The following is a 22,711-nucleotide window of genomic DNA, read 5'->3' as shown; positions in this document are numbered from 1 at the left end:
GCATGCACAGATCAGGTAGTCGAGTAGGTGTATAAACCTACTGTGTGAGGGAGGTATAAATTGAGAATCCTCAATGTAAAAATGGCATTTTAAGTTATAAGAATAGATGAGAGCACTTGGGGGAGAGTGAGGAGAGGTGTTTGTGTTAGAAACGAAGAAAAAACGTTTCAAGGAGAGGGGAGTGATCCACTTACTGCAGCTGAAAGACGAAAAAGAGGTGAGAGTAGTATTAATAGGTTTGTGATTTATCATGATTTTGGAAATCCGTAAATAAAGTTCTGTACCAAAAATGAACTTTACCATGGTATACTTCTTCCTTTAATTTGTTTTTTAAATGAATTTATTTCAGAGGAACCTGGATTTATATTTAATTTTATTTTCATTTCATTTTACCCTCTTTTGAACTTTATGATTTTTGTGGCCTGTTTTTCCCTGTTCAGGTTCTTAACTAATGGAGAGATGAACTTGGCGGGGAGATAGCTAGGAATTGAAATGTCAGTTTTATCACCTACCAAAGTAGGTGGGGGGAATATGGCTTAGGTCTGCATGTTAAACTGTTTTCTCCCTCCTTTTTCCAAACATTAGAATTACAGGTTATTTATGACAATTTTCTTTAACCTATCATAACTGGTTAGAGAGTCCTAAAGAGAAGTAATGAAAACAATGCTGTGACACTGTTTGGTCTTGACAATGGCCTAACTACCATTAGCATGATGTGTACCTATAGAGATATAGAAGTGTCCTTACAGAGGGCCCTGTAGATTTCTGTGCATCAGCCATTTAGGTGTTTTTCTTTCTAACAGACACTGCTGTAGCCTGAGCATTCTTCTTCATCTGACAGTTTTCCTACTTTAGTGTCCTTTAGAAGAGTGTAGGTTGTAAATGTGGTTTTACAGTGACATAGTTATGAATGGCATGGATGATGATATGTTATAAATGGGCAATTTTCATTCTCAGTTTAAGGATGTCAATACATTTAGATCTAGGTAGTTCCTTGGTTGGGTTGATCGACATGACTATGAATGTAGAGTAGGGATAAATTTGGTTAAAAAGGATAAAATGGAAGACTAGCCTAAATTAAAAAAAAAATTCATCATGCCTCTAAAGTATTTACAGGTGAAATGATCTAACTTTTCATCAGAATAATATGGTGGGGATGGAAATAGGAAATGGCAGTGTTGATGAAGGAAGATTAGCTAGAAGAGATGGTTGTTGAAGCTGAGTGTCCGGTACATGGGGTTCCTTATACTATTAATTCTCTTGTGTATACTTGAAAGTTTCTATAATAAAAAGAAAAAAAAAATTATCAGCTCCCAATAGGAATTTATAAAAATGAGTCAGGAATTGTGATTTTCTAAAAAAATAAAAGCTTCACTATGAATAATTTTCACAGAATGAAAAATGTTCTGAAAATATTGTTTGTCAAAATTTAATAAGATGTTTGGAGAATAAAACAAGTTTCCTCTTCTGTTAAAATTGCTTTCTGTTTAGAGAACATTTTTTCATTAATTATAGGGGGTTAAAATAAGAAAGAATGTTAGCAAAAAAAAAACAACTGAAAACATACACGTGCAAATCTTTTGCCAAATATATTTTGTGGCTGTGAAATTGCCTACATAAACAGTTACTAAATGTAATTATCACTTTTCCTCAGGTTTATTTATCTCTACTTTTGATTCAACTTAAAGTCCTCTTCTTTTTTGGGGGGGAGGTACACAAACTGCTTTAACTTCAGGGTAGGCCCTTTAGAAAGGGGTGAAAGGAAAAAGGAAAAAACTCTATACCAACTAAAGGAAAACTGTTTCCTCTACACACCACCCATTGAACACTTCTTTCTGTATTCCAGATGTGTGGGTTTTTCCACACCAAGCAATTCTCCAATTCTTTGCGGACACCAGCTAGGTGTCCTGTGATCTAACTCCATTCTGACACTAACCCGTGTTAGCATAGACCCTAAAGGTTAAAGGCTCTACCCCACAAGGCTGCCCCCTCCTCCTCCAGCTGGAGACACCAATCACAAATACAGGTTTTCATCTGTGTTTCTGGCCACCTGGCTATAAATCAGAAACTCCCATGACCCCTTTCTAGAGTTTGATAATTTGTTAGAGCGGTTCACAGAACCCAGGAAAACAGTTTACTTACTAGATACCAGGTTTATTATCAAAGGATCCAGCACAGAAACAAAAATAGATGGAATTGACATATGAAGGGTTTATGTTCATCGGCCCAGAAGCTCTCTGAACCCTTTCAGTTAAGGCTTTTTATGAAGGTTTGATTGATTAAATCATTGGCCATTTATGATTAATTCAACCTCCAACCCCTTTTCCCCTCCCAGAGGGTGCTAGTGAAAGCCCCAATCCTCCAAGCACATGGTTGGTTCCCCTGGCAACCAGCCCAGCATCCTCAGGGGCTTACCAAAAGTCACCTCATTAACGTAAACTCAGGTGTGGTTGGAAGGAACCTGTTATGCTCTTATCACTTACGTAATTCCAAGTGTTTTCAGAGCTCTGTGTCAGGAATGGGAAGCCAAATGTATATTTCTTGTTAATAAATCACAAGGGACAAAAGAAACTTCAGAAATTGTGGCACTAAACCACCTTGAGCTATATAAAGTTGCTGTTTTTGTCGGCTAAAAAATGACCCCAAATCATCACTTTTGTGAGTTTGACCTAAATATAATGCCCTTTTCAATCTTTGTTAATAAATAAAAATGGAAGTGCTGACTGCTAGGTTCCTCTGAAATCTTTATAGAGATTACCTTTTGGGAAACGAATAGAGCTTACACGTGTGTGTGTTAGAGATAACCTTAATTATAATTTTGGAGTGAAAGCCTTAATTCAAAATAAAATTTTAAAAGCAGTCAGGATTAGCATTGTCTAGTCCACTAAATCCTTATCTCATAACTGGAAGCATTAGAAACAAGGGAGTGTTAAAGAATAGGAAATATGGGGGACTTTTGAATAGCTAGGGCTGAGAATTAGCTGAAAGTTTTTGTATCATTCAGAAAAACTTAAATGCAGCTCATGTGGGTACTATTTTAGGACTTAAGGGAAGTCTGAATCTTTTCCATTGTGGATCTAGTTGGTTCTTTATGAAGTTCAGGTATTCTGACAGTTTAGGATTGAAAGCTTCATCATTCTAACAGTGTCCTTGGAATAATAGTGTTGCAGAGGAGGAACATAATTAAGGTGTGAAAAGAGAGTACCAAAAATGTAAGAGAGGTTCAAGAATAAAGACTAGCCAAAAAGACTAATTATAGCTCTGTTTCTTAGCTCTTATAATTCCCAAAACTCTTCTATAGATTTATTCTCCACCAGCTTCCCCTGCCCCTGCTTTTTCAGAGCTTCCTCAGGCATAGGCCTTTCTTCTCTGTCTATACTCCCTCTTAGGTGCTCAGGGGGAGGCTGATGGCTCCCAGAGTCTGTCCCCAGCCTGAGTCCCAGAGGCATGATTCAGCTGCTTGTGGTTGGGCAGGAGCATGGACTGTGCAGTTAAACGCCCACGTTCAGGTCCCAACTCATGTCACTTATAAATTATGACTTCTGTGACCGGGATCAAGTTATTTTACCTCTATCTCCTTCCTTTTCCTCTTTTAGTGTGAAGTGTGTTATTGCCTGTAACATGCTGAAATGGTGATCAGTATATCTCTGTTGTTTTTCTTCCTGAAATCTCCATTCAGGAAATGTAACAGACATTTCAGATTTCATAAAGAACAAAATTGTGATTTTCTTCTCCCCAACTACTCTTCCTCTTTTTTATGTCAATAATTGACCATTAGCACCTGCCTAGTTGCTAGGGCCAAAAATTCTCCTACATCTAATCCCCGTTCATCCTGTCTTCAAAATATGTTGCAAATTTGTCCCCTTCTCTACGTCTTTACTGCCACCCTCCCTTACTCCCATCTGCATCAGAGTGTGGTCAGATCTCAGGTGGATTACTGGAGTGTTCCCTCTCTTTATGATCCATACTCCATAGAGGAGCCTGAGTGCCATTTCCATTGCATTATGACCCTGCTTTTTAAAAACCTTAAGTAGCTGCAAGGCCAATACAAGGCACATTTTTTACCAAGGCCTGCAAGATCAACCCATGATCGTACCTCTTACCATTCTTCCTGCTCTAAACTTCATCTGCACTAGCCTTCTTTCAGCAACTTGAACATGCTGAGCTCATTTACCTCTTAGGGCTTTGCTATTTCCTCTGCCCCAAGATATTTACATGTCTGTTTCCTCATATCATTTAGATCTTAGCCCAGGCATGACTTCCTCAGGGAGACCGTTTGGACTACCCAATCAGAAGTAGCTGTACCCCCATGTTACTTTCTATGCCATTGGTGTTTTTTCTCCTATCCTCTTTTTCATAATTATTTTTTATCTACCCCCTCCCCCAAATATAAAATCTCCATAAAAGCAAGGACTTACTTAGTCTGAAGCATCCACTGTATGTAAGTGAGTTCTTTAATAGTAGATGGCATATAGTTTAACACATAGGTGTTGAGTGAATGTTAAACAGCTTAAACAGTTTGGGGAGGTAGGCAGAGCAGGTGATATTTTACACATTTTAACATATAAGGGATGAGATCTCACATGTTTTTACTTACCAGTGTTCACAAAACTCCATCATTGGCAGAAGCAGGACTTGAACTCAAAATGTTCTGTATTGTTTCAGTTTCCATCTCATATAGTTGGGGGCAGGCCCAGGCAGTAGAACAAACAGTTTCTAACTAAACATGCCTGGTCTGGCTCTTTGGAATTCTTTTCTAGTTCCGGTTTCAGTAGGGAGTTGAAAAAAGACAGTTTGAAGAAAAGATTTTGTAGTGGGCCACTTAGGTATGTGCTAAGGGATCTTTGAATCAGTCTGAGAAGTCTCCCATGCTGGAGTTAAAAAAAAAAAAATAATAAATAAAACAAACTTATCTCCTGCAGAGTGTATCTAATTTGTGGTAGGGTCTGGTGTTCAGAACACAGGAAGCACTCTGAGCCTTGGACAGGATGGTGCACTGTGCAGGCCTAGTGCCTACAGGGCCCTGTGAGGAGCACAAAGAGGAAATGCTGTAAGCTCACTCCTGGAGCTTATAGTCTGGCAGTAGAGAGAGACCACATACCCAAGAGTTACTAAAGAAGGCAGGATTTCATAGGTATAACAGAAAAGTTTGCAAGGGAAGTATCCAGAAAAGAGTACCAAAAGTAAAGAAAGAAAAAATAGTGAAGATTTTTTAATGCTGTTTAAACTGGAGGAGGGTTATGTTTTATTTTGTTTAGGCATTTGAGAGGGATCCTTGATGACAGTTTTATTTCCGCAGGGATGGAAACTTAGTGGGACTAGAAAATTAATTTCTCTATGTATAAAGTATTGGAACAGGCTACAAAGAAGAATGTGTGTTCTAGGGCTTATGCGTTCATAGGTCTGTGGGAGAGGGAGTGAAATGACAGACCCGATAGGGTACAACTGTGATGTGTTTGATAGAAGTAAACATCAATAACTTAAGGAAATCTGTGGTGTGTTTTTGGGTTATTAAATTGTTTACAGCATGATTTGTGGTGGCCCTTTGCCTATGAACCAGTTCTACTCACTGATTTACAGAGAAAAACTGTGTGTGTGTGTGTGTGTGTGTGTACGTGCATGAGTAACAGCTCTAAAGCTCAGACTGAGGCAGCAGTTCAAATGTTGCCTTTATTAGAGTTTTTGGAATAGATCATTCTCATATGGTTTTCAACATCAAAAAGTATAAGAAATAGGTAGTATAAAATCTCTCTTTTATTCTTGTTGTCTAATTACTTCATTCTCATGTAGCCTGTTTCTAAGTTCTTACTTATTCTTTCAAAGAATTTTTATGCATATATATGGGGACACACATATCTGTACATAGAAACCTTTCCACTGTTCACAGAATTTAGAATAGTGGCTTGGCAAATAGTAAGCATCTTGAAATCTTTGTTAGATGAAAGTTAGAGTTTTTATACATTCTGTGTTTTCTAACGTTTGCTAAGAAATACTTGTTTTGTTCTGCGAAGAAATGAGCAATATATGATGTTTTACTTTTTTATGTTTTATGTGTGTGTGTTTTGTTTTTGTTTTTGTTTTTTTAGCTCCCTGTGCTGTCAGGAATCTCCAGGACTTGGCTCGTATTTATATTCGACGTACACTTAGAAATTTCATAAATGATGAGATGCAGGCCAAGGGGATTCCTCAGAGGGCTCCACCAAAAAGGAAAAGAAAGAGGGTTAAACAGAGAATTAATACTTATGTATTTGTGGGTAATCAGCTTATTCCTCAGCCTCTAGACAGTGAGGAGGATGAAAAAATGGAAGAAGATAACAAAGAAGAGGAAGAGAAAGATCACGGTGAAGCCATGAAGCCCGAGGAGCCACCTCAGAATTTACTGAGAGAAAAAATCATGAAACTCCCCCTCCCTGAATCTTTAAAGGCTTACTTGACATATTTTAGAGAAAAATAACTTAGATCAAGAAGAAAGAATGCCTACTGATTATTCCTTTAGTCTTGAAAATGTAGCATTTGTTAGGAGTTAAAAGAGAATTCTTTCATCAGAGCGAATTATAGTGGAAAAAGTATAACTTGTTTCTGTCTTAGTAATAAAAAATGATGTATTCAGTAATTAAAAAGAATCCCTTTTATAAAATATATTTTTCTTTAAATCTTGGAAAAAATGCTGTTTTAACTCAGAGTGACTTCAAGAGTGGAATGCAACAATACTCAAGATTTGTGTACTGTAAATCCTTTTCTGATTCCTTACAGATTTGTAGTGGTGAGGCTTACATTTAATTTTGTATAAGGTTAAGTAATTGTTAAGCATATACTGGTTTTTGAATTGTAGTTGTTTGCATTTCCTCTATGAAAACTTTCTTACATAATTAGAAGATCAAATGCTGTGTAGACCCACTTACCTTACTTTGTTGCAATCACTATTACTGAGTTGCTATAGTATTCCGGGCAATATATGAGTGCAATAACAATACCGATACTGAATAATTTAGCTTTAAAAAAAAAGTTTCGTGGAATTCAACAGCACTGCTACTTTTGCTTTTGAATCTATTGCCAAAAGACAGGGGAAACTATCTGCTTCTCTCATAGAGATTTTAAGAGCACATCAAGTGAGTATTAAATAAAAAGTATATACCTAATACATTTCTTAATTTGTGTGGACCCTTTACATTTTCAGTATTTAAAAATAATGAGGTTATCTTACTTGTTGGAGTTTTAGAAGATAGTACATTTAGGATTGGATTTTCTGTTATCCAATGTATAAAGTATTTGGTTTAAAAAAGAATATGCATTGTTCCGAATGACTGTCGACAGCACAGACAGGGAGTAAACATGGGTAACAGCCTCTTTCTTGAGTTGCGCTCAGAGGCAGGACCAGAGCAGATTTGGTCAGCAGGTGCACTTTAGCAAATGGAACTCCTAGTTCATTTAAATATTTGTCTTTGACAAGGTGGAACTGAGCTAACCTACATTTGCTTTGAAATTCATCTTTATGTAGTGTATGAGATATTCACAGGAATTGTATGGAGATGCCTTTTTGCTTTGAAAATTGTGTTCAGAATCATAGTATATCGGGACCTATGTTGTGCTCATTTAACTTCTCATGGTGTGTGTGGTTTTTTGTTTTTTGTTTTTTTTTTGGTAAAATTATAATGATTTTCACTTTTTTCTTAATATCGTATACTTATACTATCCATCATTTGACTATTAGTTATAGCTTATCAGTGATAAAACAGGTAGTAAATGCCATTGTTGGTTTCTTCCTACTAGGACCTGAAAACAGTCATTCCTTTTAAGAAAGTACACAGTGTAACATATTTACTACTTAGTGTCACATGGATTATGTACTTTTTAAAAGGAAAAATTTGAGAGTATCACTACCACCAGCATCACTATTGCAGTAGTTGATCAAATATGTTTAAGGAAATCCAATTAATGTATATAGTAAAAACGATTATTATCTCTTGAAAGATTGAACTATTAGTAATACATAGATGGTTTCAAAAATCTCAGATCTGGTGATTCTACATATTTAAAAACAAGTGTCTGAAATATTCTAAGTATGAATTCTCCCAAGTAAATGAGGATATTTTAGTAATGGGAAAGATAATTTCATGGAAGGTATTTATTTTATACCAATGATTGGGGTTAGGGGCTAGGGTTTGGAGTTGTGTATATCTCCACAATTTTTTTTTTTAGATGATTACTAAGCTGTTACTGTTAAGAAATGTCCCATCTCATTTCTATCAAGGAAAAAAAATAGTTTTATACAATTGTCATTTGTTAAGAATGTTCATTTTATTTAAAATTGTTAGTTTTAGAGTTTTAATATCAAGTTCCCAGTGCCCACATATTTTTATCTAGCACCCTTCCCTGGCTGCCCTCTACACACTTTGTTGGTTTTGGAGCTAGTGTCCAGTTATGTAAACATACATATTCTTAAATGATGATTTTACCATTCAAAAGAGAGTTTTTGTTAAGGATATATTTGAAGATTGACTTGTTCATATGGTCTCTTATTCTGTTGACCTTAGTAAAGTGTACAGTAGATTTTCATGATCATTACATATTTTTTGTCATTGAAATGTATCTTTTGTGTTTTTAAATGCAATTCATTCATTTTATAGTTGTGACTTTATTATTGACTTTAAATAAAGAAGTAGAAATAAAAAATGAAAATTCAAGTGAAAAGCCCTTTTATCTATTAATGGGAATATATTAGAATGATTAAGAATATTTTGTGTTTGTGTTTATTTTTTAATGAATTCACGGTTACTTGAGGATGGTCAATTATGTTTTATAGGCGGAAAAGTAGCAAATAAAGGTTAAGTAAAATTAATTGAAAATGATGAATATATTCATGGGATTTTAGTGGCCAGATAAAACAATAGAAATAATCTAATCTAGTTTTTATTTTATTTTATTTTACAGAGAGAAAGTAGGGCTGGGGAGATAGCATGATTTTCCTAAGTCAGACAGCTAGATGGAAATGGCTTGAAATAGCGTCCGGCATCTGATAAATCCAAGAAACCTTCAGCGGCACCATTACTACCAAGAAGATAATTTAAATCTACATCTCTTATTGGTTGACACATTTGGTTCTAGTCTTAGTAAAGAAAAATGTCACATAGTGGTTAAAATACAAAAAATGTTAAGTGTTGGTTTCTAGCTGTTGGAGAGGATAAAAGTGAAGCAATACCTGTGAAATCATGGGAAGGCTTGGAAAACTATTTTAAATAAACAGTTGCATATAATTAAATTTTGTTCTCCAGTGGCCTGGCTTTCTTTTTCTCTTCTTTTTAATTTAGAAAATCTTAATACACCTATGGATATATGCTTGAAGTGTTACATACAGTTGTCCATAATTGGACATCTCATTTCCTTTTGACTGTTGCCACCTCTAAAGCAGTGTAGGTTTTGTTTTTTAAATTTGTTTTTATATTCAGTATAGATGAAGGATATTTAGAAGATATATGCAAAACACAAGGAATAATTCAGTGTACCTGTATGTACCCGTGTGTACCTACTACTAGATTTGACTCCTGGCATTACCATGACTTGTGTGCCCCTTCCTAATCTCCTCTTAATTCCTCTCTGGGGTGTTCCTTTTGTGTTTATTGCAACCTTGCCTTTTGCTATAGCTTTAGCACATATGTTTGTATCTCTAAACAGTGTATCATGTGGCTTCATACATACTTAACTTTATATAAGTGGAATCATACTCTCTATTCTGCAGGTTACTTTTTCACTCCAGGTTGCCTTTCTGAGATTGTTCCATGTTGTATATAGTTAAGTTACATCCGCAACTCGGTTTAATTATACTGTTGATGGACATCTGTTGTTACATCAAATAGTTTGCTCGTCAACATTCTTCAACAGGTCTTGTGACTGTATGTGTGCAAGAGTCTTCATAGAGTGTACATCTAGGAGTAGAGTTACTGGATCATAGAATATGTTCCTACTCACTTTCACTAGGTGGTGCAAATTTATTTCCCCCAAATAGTGTAACATTATGTTCGTTCCTATAGTGTTTAAACGTTCCAGTTATTCCATAACCTCACCTACATTTGATAGCGATTTTGCCTATTTAGTATTGTGAAGTGTTATAGAGGCTTTGTTGCTTATTAAGGAGGTTTTGTACATTTTTGAGTGTTTCTTGGTTTTAGGTTTCCTTTCTGTAGAGTTCCCATTAGAGTCTTTTGGAAATGTTTTATTTGATAGTTTCTTTTAAAGAAGTTGGCTTGTAGAGTTCCTTATGTAGCCTGACCCATTGTCAGTTACATGTATTGCAAGTATCTTTCGTTAGTTTGTGGTTTCTGTTCTCATTCTGTTTGTGGTGTCTTTCTTGAATTAGAATTTTCAAATTTAATTGTGTCAGATTCATCCTCACACAACCTCAATCCAGAATCATGAAAATATTAGCCTGTATTTTCTTACAAAAGTTCTATGATTTTTGTCTTTCACATTTAAGTCTGTAGTACACCTGCTATTGATCTTTGTGTAAAGTGAGAAATAATACTTTTTTACTTTGTTGATCAACTGTTTCAACACCATTTTTTGAAAAGTCCCATTTTCTTTCTCTGATCTGCAGTTAACTCATAAATTTTCGTATCTTTGTGCTTTGTGTCTAGGTTTTCTTTTCTATTTTGTTAGTCAATTTATGGATCCCTGTGCTAAAACTACACAGCCTTATTTACTATAGGTACAATAATTCTTGATTTAGTAAGATAAGTCCCTTCAACTTAAATTTCAGGAATTTCTTGGCTATCCTTGGACCATTGACTTTGATACACAATTTAGAATCAGCTTCTTAGACTACATATACACAGTCCTCTTGGGATTTCCTTTGGAATCACTGAATTTATAGATCAGTTTGTGTGAGAATTAACATGTTTATGATACGGAGTCCTCCAATCCATGAATATTGTACTTCTCTCCATTTATTTATTTATTTAATGTCTTAAAGGTACACAATTTTGTTTCAAGCATCTTTTGATTTATGTGTAGATATTTTATATTTTTCAATGCTGTTGTATTGTTTGTTAAAATCATTTTTTGCTCCGTTATTGATTTTTGTACATTACTTAAATCCCACTGACTTATGATTGTTCTAAATTTTCAAATAGACAACCAAATCATCTTTATAAAGACAGTTTATTTTTTCCTTTGGGTTTCCTTGGGTTTCCTTTGGGTTTCCTTGGGTTTGTTTTTATTTTGCCAGATATGCTGGTTGGGACCTCCTGTACAGTGTTGAATAGAAGCCATGAACAGGAGTAACCTTATTTCTTGTTTTATTGCCCATTTATAGTCATTTTTAATAAATGACTTGGTGTGTTTCAAATATATATTCTGTTCAGCATAGTATTCTGTAAATGCCATTTGAATCAAATTTTTTATTGTATTCAAATCTAATATAGTTTAAGTAAGCTTTTTTTTTGGTATGCTCTTATGATTTTCAGCAAAATCTCTCACTTTGATGGTAGAATGTCAGTTCATTATAGGTCTTTCAATTTTTCCTTTGTATATTTTGATGCAATGATGCTACACTTTAGGTTCCCTATGTCTGCTTGGTGATTTGAACCTTTAACATTATGTGGGAACCTCCTTTGTATTCTTTACTTCAAAGTCCATTTGGTTTGATATTCCTATAGCTTTTTTGGGGGTGTTGGTGGTCACCTAGTGTATCTTTTAAAATTTTTATTTTAGAAGCTAATTTGGGGGTATTACATCTGCAGGGAGATATTTGTATTCTCTTCCTCCCCATAGCAAGTTTGAGACAGGCAATTTTCCTTGTGTTCTCTGGGTGGATGGGGATGGGGGTAAAGTGGATTAATTCTAGATCATCCTTAATGAACTTGATGAAAATACAGGTTTTCCAGTTAAGATCCTCCACTCTAGGCTTTTTCTTCTTCCTGTAACCCTGCTCTCCCCAAATCTCTTTATTTTACTTGGTTAAGCAAGTACTCTCAAGCTGAACCAGGCTTCAGTGTTTATCTACCTTGCTAGCTTCTCATTTTCTCTTCCTTTTTGGACTCTAGTATACATGTTTAACTTAGCAGCTCAATGCATTTTTTAAAATGCTTCTAATACTTAACATATATAATAATAGTTTTCTGCGGGAAAGTTGTCCTGAGGCATTCTAGGAAAGAATCTACGGTCTATAGTGGCTGTGTCATGCATGTGGTTCTCTGTGCCTTGCTTGCAATTCTTAGCTCTGTATTCACGGGAGGAAATCAGTAGAATTTTCTCATTTAATGGCAGCTTAGGTTTCTAAAGTAGAGAGTGTATAGTCTATCCTGGAAAAATGCTCTATCAGTACAAGCTAGTATTATGTTTTGAACTGAAAACAAGGCACAAACTTGTATGCCTTGCTCATCCAAGTCCTCCAAGTCACAAACATTGGCAAAAGCACAGTAATTGTAAGGCATGGGATTTAAAGGAAGAAATTAGCTTTTTTAGTTTATTTCGATACTTAGACAAAAAAAAAATAAACATTGAACAACTGTCAAGCATACTTGGTTTGTTTTAAAATCATTCTTTTTCATAGAGATTATTTTTTTCTTGAGATCTCTATTTTAATAAAATAATAAAGCCCCACATATTTAAGTTTGAACATTTTGCCAAAAGAGGGCACTATTCACCCACTGTAGAATGTAAAGGGACTGAAAAATTACTGGAAAGAAGGCAAATTTATTTTCCTTCATAAGATTGATAAAGTTTGACAAAACTAGATCTGCAATCATTAGATTTGTCTCCCAGTCTGGTCATCTGGGATTGTTGCCTACATTGGACCATCCCAAGTTTTAATTTTTCTATTACTTTTACATTTTTTAAAGTGCTAGTTTAGGGATAAGATTTGTTTGGAAATTTTAGTCTTTAAGGTTAAAACCAAAAACCTTTTCTGAACACCTGCCTAGAGTGACCAAAAAACTCGTGTTTAGGGCCTGTTTGTTGGAGTCTGTCTTTGCCAGTGTCCTCAGGGCTGCTCACCTCAGTGACCCGTGGCCCGTTAAACCTGGTGAAAAATGCGTCTACAGCCAACGGTGCGGCCACTGAGCCCAGCGGTGGCTCGGCCTCGTTCTACTTTACACATATGTTTGTCTATCAGTTTGTCTCCTCTGCATGTTGGTGTAGGAGTTCATGGTGTAGACATAACAGCTTTAAATATTAAAGGAAGAAATCGGAAGTAGCTGGTTTGAATCTCATGAGTGAAATGCTTTGGGCTTCAGGTGTAGAATATACAGGAAGAAATGAAACCATTTTGTGAAAGCATACTTTGGAGCAGGGAAGGAAAATGTGAGCCTAGATCAACTAATTAGAACTCTGTCTGCCCTTTAGGATTTGGTAATACTGCCAGATAAAAAGAAAGGCTGTTCTGCATTGATTCAATAAATAATCAACTTGCGCTTCAAAAGGACAGATAGGGGGAGAAAAAAGCACAACTAGGGGCTAAGAGGCTGGCGCTTACATAACGTGCAGGGGAAGCAACTTTGGAAAAGTTTCTATTTGCATTATGCTGCCCAAATAGAGTAGGTTTGTTTCCTAAAGCGGCTTTGGCTCGGACAAGCTTCTCCTCGTCCCTGGGGGTCCAGCGCCCCCTAGAGGCGGCAGGCGCCCTCCGCCCTGTAATGTGATCTCCCTGCTCCGCGATTGGTCAGAGGCTGAGTTTTCCCTGGGAGCGGCGCTTAGCTGGGCCTCCCAAGCCCGGCTCCGCTCCGCACGGCAGGCCTGCCTCTGCACGGCAGGTCCCGCACCGCAGCCACCGCCGCCACCAACACCGCTGTTGCTGCTGCTGCTGCTCCTGCTTCTTCGCTTCCAGCAGCGGGTGGAGCGATGGAGTCCAGACTCCTCTGCTGGACCATTTGCTTTCTCCTGGTCGTGTGGTGCCTGCCAGTGCTACCCTGCCCTAGCCGGTGCCTTTGCTTGAAGAGCACCGTCCGCTGCATGCACTTGATGCTGGATCACATTCCTCAGGTGCCGCAGCAGACCACAGTCCTGTAAGTTCACACAGATTCCCGTTCAGCACTTTTGCATTGCCCTCTACTGAGACTGAGCACTCTGCTTTTAACCTAGATTCCTGATGTAGTCTCTGCTGTATAACAGGAAGAGGGTTTTCACGTTTCAAACAACTCAGTGGTTCTGCTTTGTTAGACTAGAAAATGTGAGCAGTGATGAGTTGAAATAAATATATTTGCACTAGGTGCAGTTATCTTTTCCAACATCTTCCAGAACTTACTGTTGAGAATTTTCATCTCTATTTTAAGAATATTCCTGCATAGAGTCTCAGATTATTCCTTTCATCCTCTCCAAAATCCTTTGGACTCCTAATTAGGTCACCATGTGTCTGTCCCATTTGAAAAGAACTAATTTAGCTTCGTAATGTGCTTCCAACTTATTATGTGCTGGCAATTTGCATTTCTTCTGTTCATTGTCGGGCTTTGTATTGCGTGTGTCTCTCAGGTGGGTGATGCTGTCAACCTCAGGCCCTGGAAGAACTATTGATTTTCCAGAGCAGACCCTATCCAGTAGAGCACTGGATACTTGGAAGCCTTCTGGAGCAGTGACTTAATCAGCATCTAGAAGGTGTTATGGGATGGTAGTGGGATGGTAGAATAAACCATAATACAGGTATCAGATGGACTTGGTTCAAATCCTTGTCAATATGGAGATAATAAACCTGTACCATTGAATTGACATTTGGATTAAATTAAATGATATGTGTGAAGTGCGAATCTTTGATTATCATAATTTTCAAGTCCTACATCACAAGAGAAGGAAAAACACCGAAAGGACATGCTGATTTGAAGGGTTCACCTCTCCATGGTAAAGTTTTTGCAGATTATGTCATGTCCATGGAAGAGAACTCCTTTCACTGTTCCAAGTCCATTCTTGAGCAGAGTGAAATAGCTTAACATTCCTGGGATTTTGAGATATGAGATAAGATCAGCACTGTTTTTTTTTTTTGGTCATAATCATGAAATGAGGAATCTAGCTTGAATGAAAAGTTGAAGTTAGTGGTTGGTAGTTGTGTAGAATAAGAGATAGGTATTTGCCATACATCTTTATGGTAATTTTTATCAAGCATTTTGTTTGTTTCATATGCTTGCAAATACCAAAATAAGTCTTACTCTAAAAAGTAATAAAACAGGTTCTGGAATCTGGGACCATTGTACCATCAGCACAGGCAATCAGCACAGCACCAGAAATACCTCTGGACTTGTAACCATCCCTGTGTCATTTTGTAATAGCGGTTTCTGACAGAGAGTAACAGAGCTTTACAGAAGGGGCAGCTTGTCTAATCAAGTGCCACAGGCTTAAATAAAAGGCTACCTAGGGTCCAATCTGGACCTAAAATTTTGATTCTTAGGTGTTTCAAAGAAATAATTAGCACTCATTAGACACTCTCTTCCTGACATATGGACAGAACTGAAAGGACACTATTGATGTAGTTGTGAAGAGCCTTCCACTACATGTGGAAATAAGTCCCAATGATCGGGTTCTCAGGTTCCAGACTGGGCCTGCCGGTGAGCCAGATACCCCTACAGATGAAATGTGTGTTGCCATGGGTGAGTTCTTGGCTTCTTGATGTCTCGGTTTCCTTTTCCACAAAATGGAAATGCTAATAAGTGTTCACCATCCAGGGTTATTCTGAAGATTAAATGAGTTAATGCATGCTAAATACTTAGGACAGTGTCTGGCCCTACTAAGCACTATGGAGGGGTTCGCTATTATTATGTTTACGATTAAGGATAGGAGCTGCAAACTCAAATACCTCCAGGAAGCTGGCTGGTAAAGTAACGCAAGGTGGATGAAAGTAGGTGGATGAAAGACAAACCACTGCGTGAGTAGTATGATGGACTGCAACCAACCTCGGCTTGGGTCTGTGGGGGCCGCGAGGAGGGAGAGGCAAGCCAGTGGCAAGGTCTGGCCAGTCCCTGAGCTCATTGCTGCCCTGTGGGAATTTGGGCCTATTGTTAATGAGCTTGCCATATTTTTCAAGAGGATATGGAAATCAAAAATGAAATACCCTAACTTTTAAATCTTAGAGGATAATTAAAATTCTTTTATATGAAAGGCAACAGCACGCAGGCCCAACCACACGTATTTGTAGGTTACTTTTATCCTAGGACCTTCCGCTTGTGACCTCTATTAGAGAAATAGTATAAAGGCCAAGAAATATATGTAAAGTTTATAAAAGTTGGTGCACTCTACTTCTTTTGGGCTCCAAATCCTTGACATAGGATTAACGTTTTCAAGTAAGCAATATCATGAAGGTGCACTACAACTGCATTAAGACAAGAATTCTTAAAGAGAAAGAGCCAGTCAGCCTTTGGAAGCTAAGGCCAATGGAGCCGGGCCCAGTTCCTCCCTAGCAGCAAGCAGCGTTGAGAGGTTTTTTTTTTTTTTTAATTTTTTTATTGTTATGTTAATCCCCATACATTACATCATTAGTTTTAGATGTAGTGTTCCATGATTCATTGTTTGTGTATAACACCCAGTGCTCCATTCAGTACATGCCCTCTTTAATACCCATCACCAGGCTAACCCATCCCCCACCCCCCTCCCCTCTAGAACCCTCAGTCCATCGTCTCTCATGGTTCATCTCCCCCTCTGATTTCCCCCCTTCACTCTTCCCTTCCTGCTCTCTTCTTCTTCTTCTTCTTTTTTTATAACATATATTGCATTATTTGTTTCAGAGGTACAGATCTGAGATTCAACAGTCTTGCACAATTCACAGCGCTTACCAGAGCACATACCCTCCCCAGTGTCCATCGCCCAGTCCAATCAGAATGGCTAAAATTAACAAGTCAGGAAATGACAGATATTGGTGGGGATGCAGAGAAAGGAGAACCCTCCTACACTATTGGTGGGAATGCAAGCTGGTGCAGCCACTCTGGAAAACAGTATGGAGGTTCCTCAAAAAGTTGAAAATAGAGCTACCATACAATGCAGCAATTGCACTACTGGGTATTTACCCCAAAGATACAAATGTAGGGACCCAAAGGGGTACGTGCACCCCGATGTTTATAGCAGCAATGTCCACAATAGCCAAACTGTGGAAAGAGCCAAGATGTCCATCGACAGATGAATGGATAAAGAAGAAGTGGTATATATATATACAATGGAATATTATGCAGCCATCAAAAGGAATGAGAGTTTTTGTTAAACCACACTTAAATATATATGTGTTGTCATCCTAACTGTGGAAACAAGGTAAATAAACATAGCCAAAGTGCTTAGTAAATGTTAATTAGTAGTAGTATAACTTTCTTTTTTTTTTTTTTAGTAGTATAACTTTCTTGAGTTTGTCTTTACATGTTTTTAAAATTTTAACCTTAATACAGAAAATATTTTTCTCAACCGTAGATAAAGAAACTCCACTATACTTAATGATTGATTATGGTTAGTGTTTCAAGTTTAGAAAAATGAAAGAACTACTCCCCCTAATTTTAATTTAATTCCATCTATAAAGATATCATTGGGTATTCAAAGCAAATATCATTTACCAAATAGGCCGCTACCATTTAGAAACTCATTCCTCATGCTGTGTATTTTAGTAAAGGAAATCTTTCAGAATTGGAATTAGCAAACAAAAAATTTCTAGTAGTGAACTTTAGGGAGCCTGTTCAATAATCAGAAGTCCTGTGTAGCTTAGGTTGATTTTACTTCAGCCCCAGGTCATTAGGTTGCACCTCCAGAATCTCAGCTGCTGTTTAAGAAATGTGATGTTCTTTGAATTCCCAGGAGTGAAAGATTGAGCCTTGGTTGAACTCAGGGACTGCGATTAAACAGACTCTAAAAACCATCTCAATTCCACTAGAAAAATGTAAAAAATGAGAATTTCCCCCAAAGTTTTAAATTTATAAATATGTAGAGTGCAAAGTTTTAACTATTTAAGGCATTTCCTTTATGTACAAACCTTGCCTAGCCCTCCAGATATACCCACCTCGGGAGGAAGGCTGGGGGTGGCAAATGGGAAAATGACAAGTTCAGTCATGACAACATCTATCCAGCTGACAGAAATGTCATCTTGTTCAAGAAGAAAATAGAATTCCTTCAGCTCTTTCCAGTTTCCAATCCAATCAGACAAGTAGATTTTTTTTTTCTTAAAATTAACCCTCAGGGGTTACTTTGACCTTTGAAACAGAATTTTTCATAACTTTTTTGCAACTGACATAACTTGTTGGCTTTGAGTTATCACTTAGTGAGCAGGCCTGGACTCCCTAGACGCTTTCCCATTTGGCATGGTTGAAGGGAAGCATGAGGGATCCGGCTAAACTATATCTAAATTCAAACCTACCCCAGTTGTTGACCACTTGGGGAGAGAAATGGAACTAAAAGTTGAAATACATTTCCTATTTCATTGCCTACTTAGTAAGTCAGGGTACACTATTTCAGCAAATGCCTCCAGTCTTGGGGGCCTAACATGATGCAGCCTCACCACCCTAATGACTCAGGACAGCTTGGTCCTCAGAGAGGAGCTAGAAGAGGCTGTTCTAGAAGGTGGGTTGAGTGTTCATGGAGCCCACGTGAGGATCTCGGGTGGAGGAACAGTGAGGAGAGGGCAGGGCTAGAGATGTGGGGGGATAAACGCTGCCAGCCATTGGCATCACTGTCTGGGGTGTGACCCACCCCTGATGTCTGGGAGTCATCCTTCAGTCAAACCAACCTACAGGAGAATTAGTTTAGGGGATAAATGAGTCCTTTCTGGACATATTAATTTGGGAGTCTCCCGTGGGACAAATAGTTGAAGAAGTCCAGCAGATAGTTACGGGGACCTGGCGATTTAGATCTGTGCTGTTGAGCATTCTCCTAAAGCACCAGGGAGGGTGCAGGGCGGAGGCGTGGGTCAGGAACACACCACTGAAGGGGAGAAAGTGAGCTCGCCAACTCAGGGAAGGCAGCAGGATGTTTCCCAGAAGGGTGTGACCAAGGTATGGCAGAGTCGAGCTTGGACAGGGAAAGACAGACTGACGATTGGATGGTGCAGATGACTTAGCAAAAGCACCTTTGCCAGATAGGAATAGAAGCCAGATTGCAAGGATTAAGGAGTAATAGGCTTGCTTTCCCAGATTTCAGAACTTGGCCTTCACCAAGGAAGTGTTAGCATCCCCATCTCTGAGTCTCGGTATCCTCATCGGCAAAATAGGAATGAATAATTGCCTAGTGATGCCAGGATCCAAGTGGTCTCATCTCAAGATTTCCTACAATAGCCTGTACTTAGATGATATATGCTGATTAAATTAATGGAAGAGAATAGTGTTTTCTTTTTTTATTATGTTCAGTTAACCATTGTGAGAATAGTGTTTTCTATACTGAACTCTGCATTTCAATCCCTACTATAGATTCTGTAAGTGAGATGAAGGGAAGCATTGCACAATAACAGCTTTTGGGGGAATAGTTACAATACGAGGCTGCAAAGGTGAGGTCCCTGTTCTACTTAGAGAGCTAGTGCATATATAAAAAGTTGAATAACAGTACAGGTCTGATGCAAGAAAGACCGATCTGTTTTGTATTTATGGAGTAAGAAAGGATGGTGAATGTCCTGGTTTGTCAACTTGATAGGGTAATGTAAATAGTGAAAGTAAGTGACAAAGAGGGAAAGAGCTGAAGAATAGGGAAATTTTGAGTTTTTCTTGGGCATCCTGGTGGAGAGGGTAGAGGCTCAGGAATATAGTAAGCTTGGGAGGCAAGGGATACAATTTTCAGAGTCATTGGGATAAGAGTGTACAATTAATTCAGCTGGAGGGAGGAAATGTGATTTCCCAGGAGGCGCTTGTAGAATGAGAAAAGTCTGCATAGGCTAGGATTCTGGAAAGCCCCACAGTCAAGGGAACACATGTGTAAGCAAGAGCCAGGACCGTCAGCTGTGGTTGTGAAGTCTGTACACTCCTCAACTCCACACTGTGCTGGGCATGGTGCCCCCTGCACTTGTGCAGCGTGCTGGCTCTGGGGGCAAAAGGAGGAGGAGTCAGAGAATAACACAGCAGCCAAAGAAGCAGGAGTACCAGAAACGAGTGCTGTCTGTATTTCAAGAAGGAGGAGGGTGGTCAAATCTGGCAGAAGAGGTTGAGGTAGCAGAGTGCAAATTTTGCCTTCAAGCTATTGGAAGAGAAGAAGGTTGAAGGAATTTTGTTGTTTTTGTTGTTGTTGTTGTTGTTAGTTTTTTAAAGATTTTATTTATTTGACAGAGAGAGACACAGCGAGAGAGGGAACATAAGCAGGGGGAGTGGGAGAGAAGCAGGCTTCCTGCCGAGCAGGGAGCCCGATGTGGGGCTCGATCCCAGGACTCAGGGACCATGACCTGAGCTGAAGGCAGACGCTTAACCACTGAGCCACCCAGGCGCCCCTGGTTTGTTTTTTAAAGGATGGGGAATGTTTTGTGTGAGTGGTAGGCAAAGGGAATGGAAGTTACGTAGGAGAAGTAAAGTTTCGTGAGAAGAGAGTGGGTATGTTTTCGTTGGAGCTTGCAGTTGCAAGGAGAGGTGTTCGATAATAGATTAGTGTAAGCAAGCAACTGAGAGCTTGATGTCTAGATGGATGAGGCAGGATGCAGACCTTGCCTGAAAGGGAGAAAACCCAGCAGGACAGAGACTATAAACCTCACAGCCAAGGCATCTGGAGGCCATCATGCTGCAGCAGATGTCCCAGCCCAGGATCGGAATGAGTCTGATGTTTCTGGCTCCAAAGGGAGAGAGAAACATTATAGTAATGGTGAGAATTACAGGAATTAAGTTAAGGAGACAGTGGTTGTTGAGCAACTAGATGTTTCTGTTAATTTATTCCATTGCTTCAATGGCATCTTCAACAAATAATTTTTATAAAGTGTTCTTTTATTCAGTGGAGTGGTAAATTTACTTAAGGTGATTGTGTTAGTCAGCTCAGGCTTCTATAACAAAATACCATAGACTGGTGATGTAAATGACATTTGTTTCTCAGAGTTCTGGAGTCTGGGAAAGCTCTCTTCCTGGTCCAATGAAATGGCTGCCTTCTCATTGCCTCACATGGTGGAGAGAGAGACCATCTCTCTAAGGGCATTAATTCCATCATGAGGTCTCCACCCTCAAGACCTACTTACTTCCCAAAGGCCCCACCTCCTAATACCACCATAGGGAGATTAAGGGTTCAACATATGACTTTGGAGGAGAATCAAGCATTCAGTCCATAGCAGTGACTCAGGTTTAAGTTATCAAAATGTTCACCCAAAACCAATAGGTTACTGATATAATTTAAACATTCTGGTATGTTCTTCATTTAATCTGTATGTTCCTTCCCACTCTGAGACACAATAAACTATTTCTTGAGATACATGGAAGGCATAGTCTTCGTCTTGCTATCGCATGAAGTTGAGTATATCTGACCAAAATTCAAATCATGAGACCTTTTCCAAATGCAATATGAAAATATTTAAACATTTTAAATATTCTGCCTTTCCTTCAGGCAACAGAGAAGCCACAACAAATGACATAAACAGTTTTATTGTCTAACTCCAGACTGCAGTGAAAAACTGAGTTATGTTTAAAAATCATTTGTTTTATTGTTCCGTCTGATCAGTTTGGATCATTGTATCATTCCCTCTCCCAATGATTCTTCATCTGAGTAGGAAAAAAAAAAGTTTTATGTTTGGATTTTAAAATGGAAAAAAGAAAAACATGAACATTATTTCAGCTAAAGATACTCTAAAAAAAATTCCTAAGTCTACTAACTTCATTTGTTATAACAGGCAGAACCAAAAGGCCCTCATTTAACCTCAATTGCTGCAGAGTGCTTTATCTATATAATATAGATATCCATAATACTTTGTATAAATGGTTTCCAAGAGTAAGGACTCAGATCTTTTTTTTTAAGTTTTTAAATTTCAGCATAGTTAACATAGAGTGTAATATTAGTTTCAGGTGTACAATATAGTGATTCAACATTTCCATAAAATACCAGGTACTTATCACAAGAAATGCACTCCTTAATACCCATCACCTATTTCATCCATCCTCCTACCCCACCTCCCCTCTGGTAACCATCAGTTTATTTCTCTATATTTAAGAGTCTGTTTCTTGGTTTGCCTCTCCCTCTCTCTCTCTCTCTCTTTCCCTTTGCTTCTTTGTTTTATTTCTTAAATTCCACATGAGTGAAATCATATGGTGTTTGTCTTTGTCTGACTTATTTCACTTAGTACAATAGTCTCTAAATCCATCCACTTTGTTGCAAATGGCAAGATTTCATTCTTTTTTTTTATGGCTGAGTAATATCCCATTCTCTCTACCACATCTTTTTTTTTTTATTTATTTATTTGAGAGAGAAAATGAGATAGAGAGCATGAGAGGAGGGAGGTTCAGAGAGAGAAGCAGACTCCCCGCCGAGCAGGGAGCCCGATGCAGGACTCGATCCTGGGACTCCAGGATCATGACCTGAGCCGAAGGCAGTCGCTTAACCAACTGAGCCACCCAGGCACCCTCTCTACCACATCTTTATCCATTCATCAGTCGATGGACATTGGGGCTGTTTCCAAAATTTGGCTGTTGTAGATAATGCTGCTATAAACATTGGGGTGCATGTGTCTCTTTGAATTAGTATTTTTGTGTTCCTTGGGTAAATACCTGGTAGTGTGATTGCTGGGTTGTAAGGTAGTTGTATTTTTAACCTTTTGAGGAACTCCTGTACTGTTTTCCAAGTGGCTGCACCAGTTTGCATTCTCACCAACAGTGCAAGAGGT

At 38.2% G+C, this 22,711-nt stretch overlaps 2 protein-coding genes across 5 annotated transcripts in view; both read left to right on the top strand.

Annotated features, from left to right (window-relative positions):
* Window positions 1-9,259, top strand: part of PCMTD1 (protein-L-isoaspartate (D-aspartate) O-methyltransferase domain containing 1) — a 66,208-nt gene extending 56,949 nt beyond the window's left edge. For 3 of the 4 annotated variants that reach the window (XM_006727663.3, XM_031031747.2, XM_081815999.1), the window contains one exon: window positions 6,087-9,259. In XM_006727663.3, coding sequence (XP_006727726.1) covers window positions 6,087-6,454 — 368 coding nt within the window. In that variant the 3' untranslated portion in view covers window positions 6,455-9,259. The remainder of the gene's footprint in view (window positions 1-6,086) is intronic. The other variant, XR_004076771.2, reaches the window with a different exon arrangement.
* A 2,381-nt stretch (window positions 9,260-11,640) lies between these two features.
* PXDNL (peroxidasin like) overlaps window positions 11,641-22,711 on the top strand; it is a 422,439-nt gene continuing 411,368 nt past the window's right edge. Inside the window, exon 1 of the mRNA XM_081817119.1 lies at window positions 11,641-13,997. Within this exon, the coding sequence (XP_081673245.1) occupies window positions 13,834-13,997 (164 nt within the window). The 5' untranslated portion in view covers window positions 11,641-13,833. The remainder of the gene's footprint in view (window positions 13,998-22,711) is intronic.

The sequence above is a fragment of the Leptonychotes weddellii genome, chromosome 4 (assembly GCF_054177405.1).
Source record: "Leptonychotes weddellii isolate Sample4059 chromosome 4, ASM5417740v2, whole genome shotgun sequence".
Lineage (NCBI taxonomy): Eukaryota > Metazoa > Chordata > Mammalia > Carnivora > Phocidae > Leptonychotes > Leptonychotes weddellii.
The sequence above is the reverse complement of the archived record's forward strand: the minus strand, read 5'-3'. Positions and strand labels throughout refer to the sequence as shown.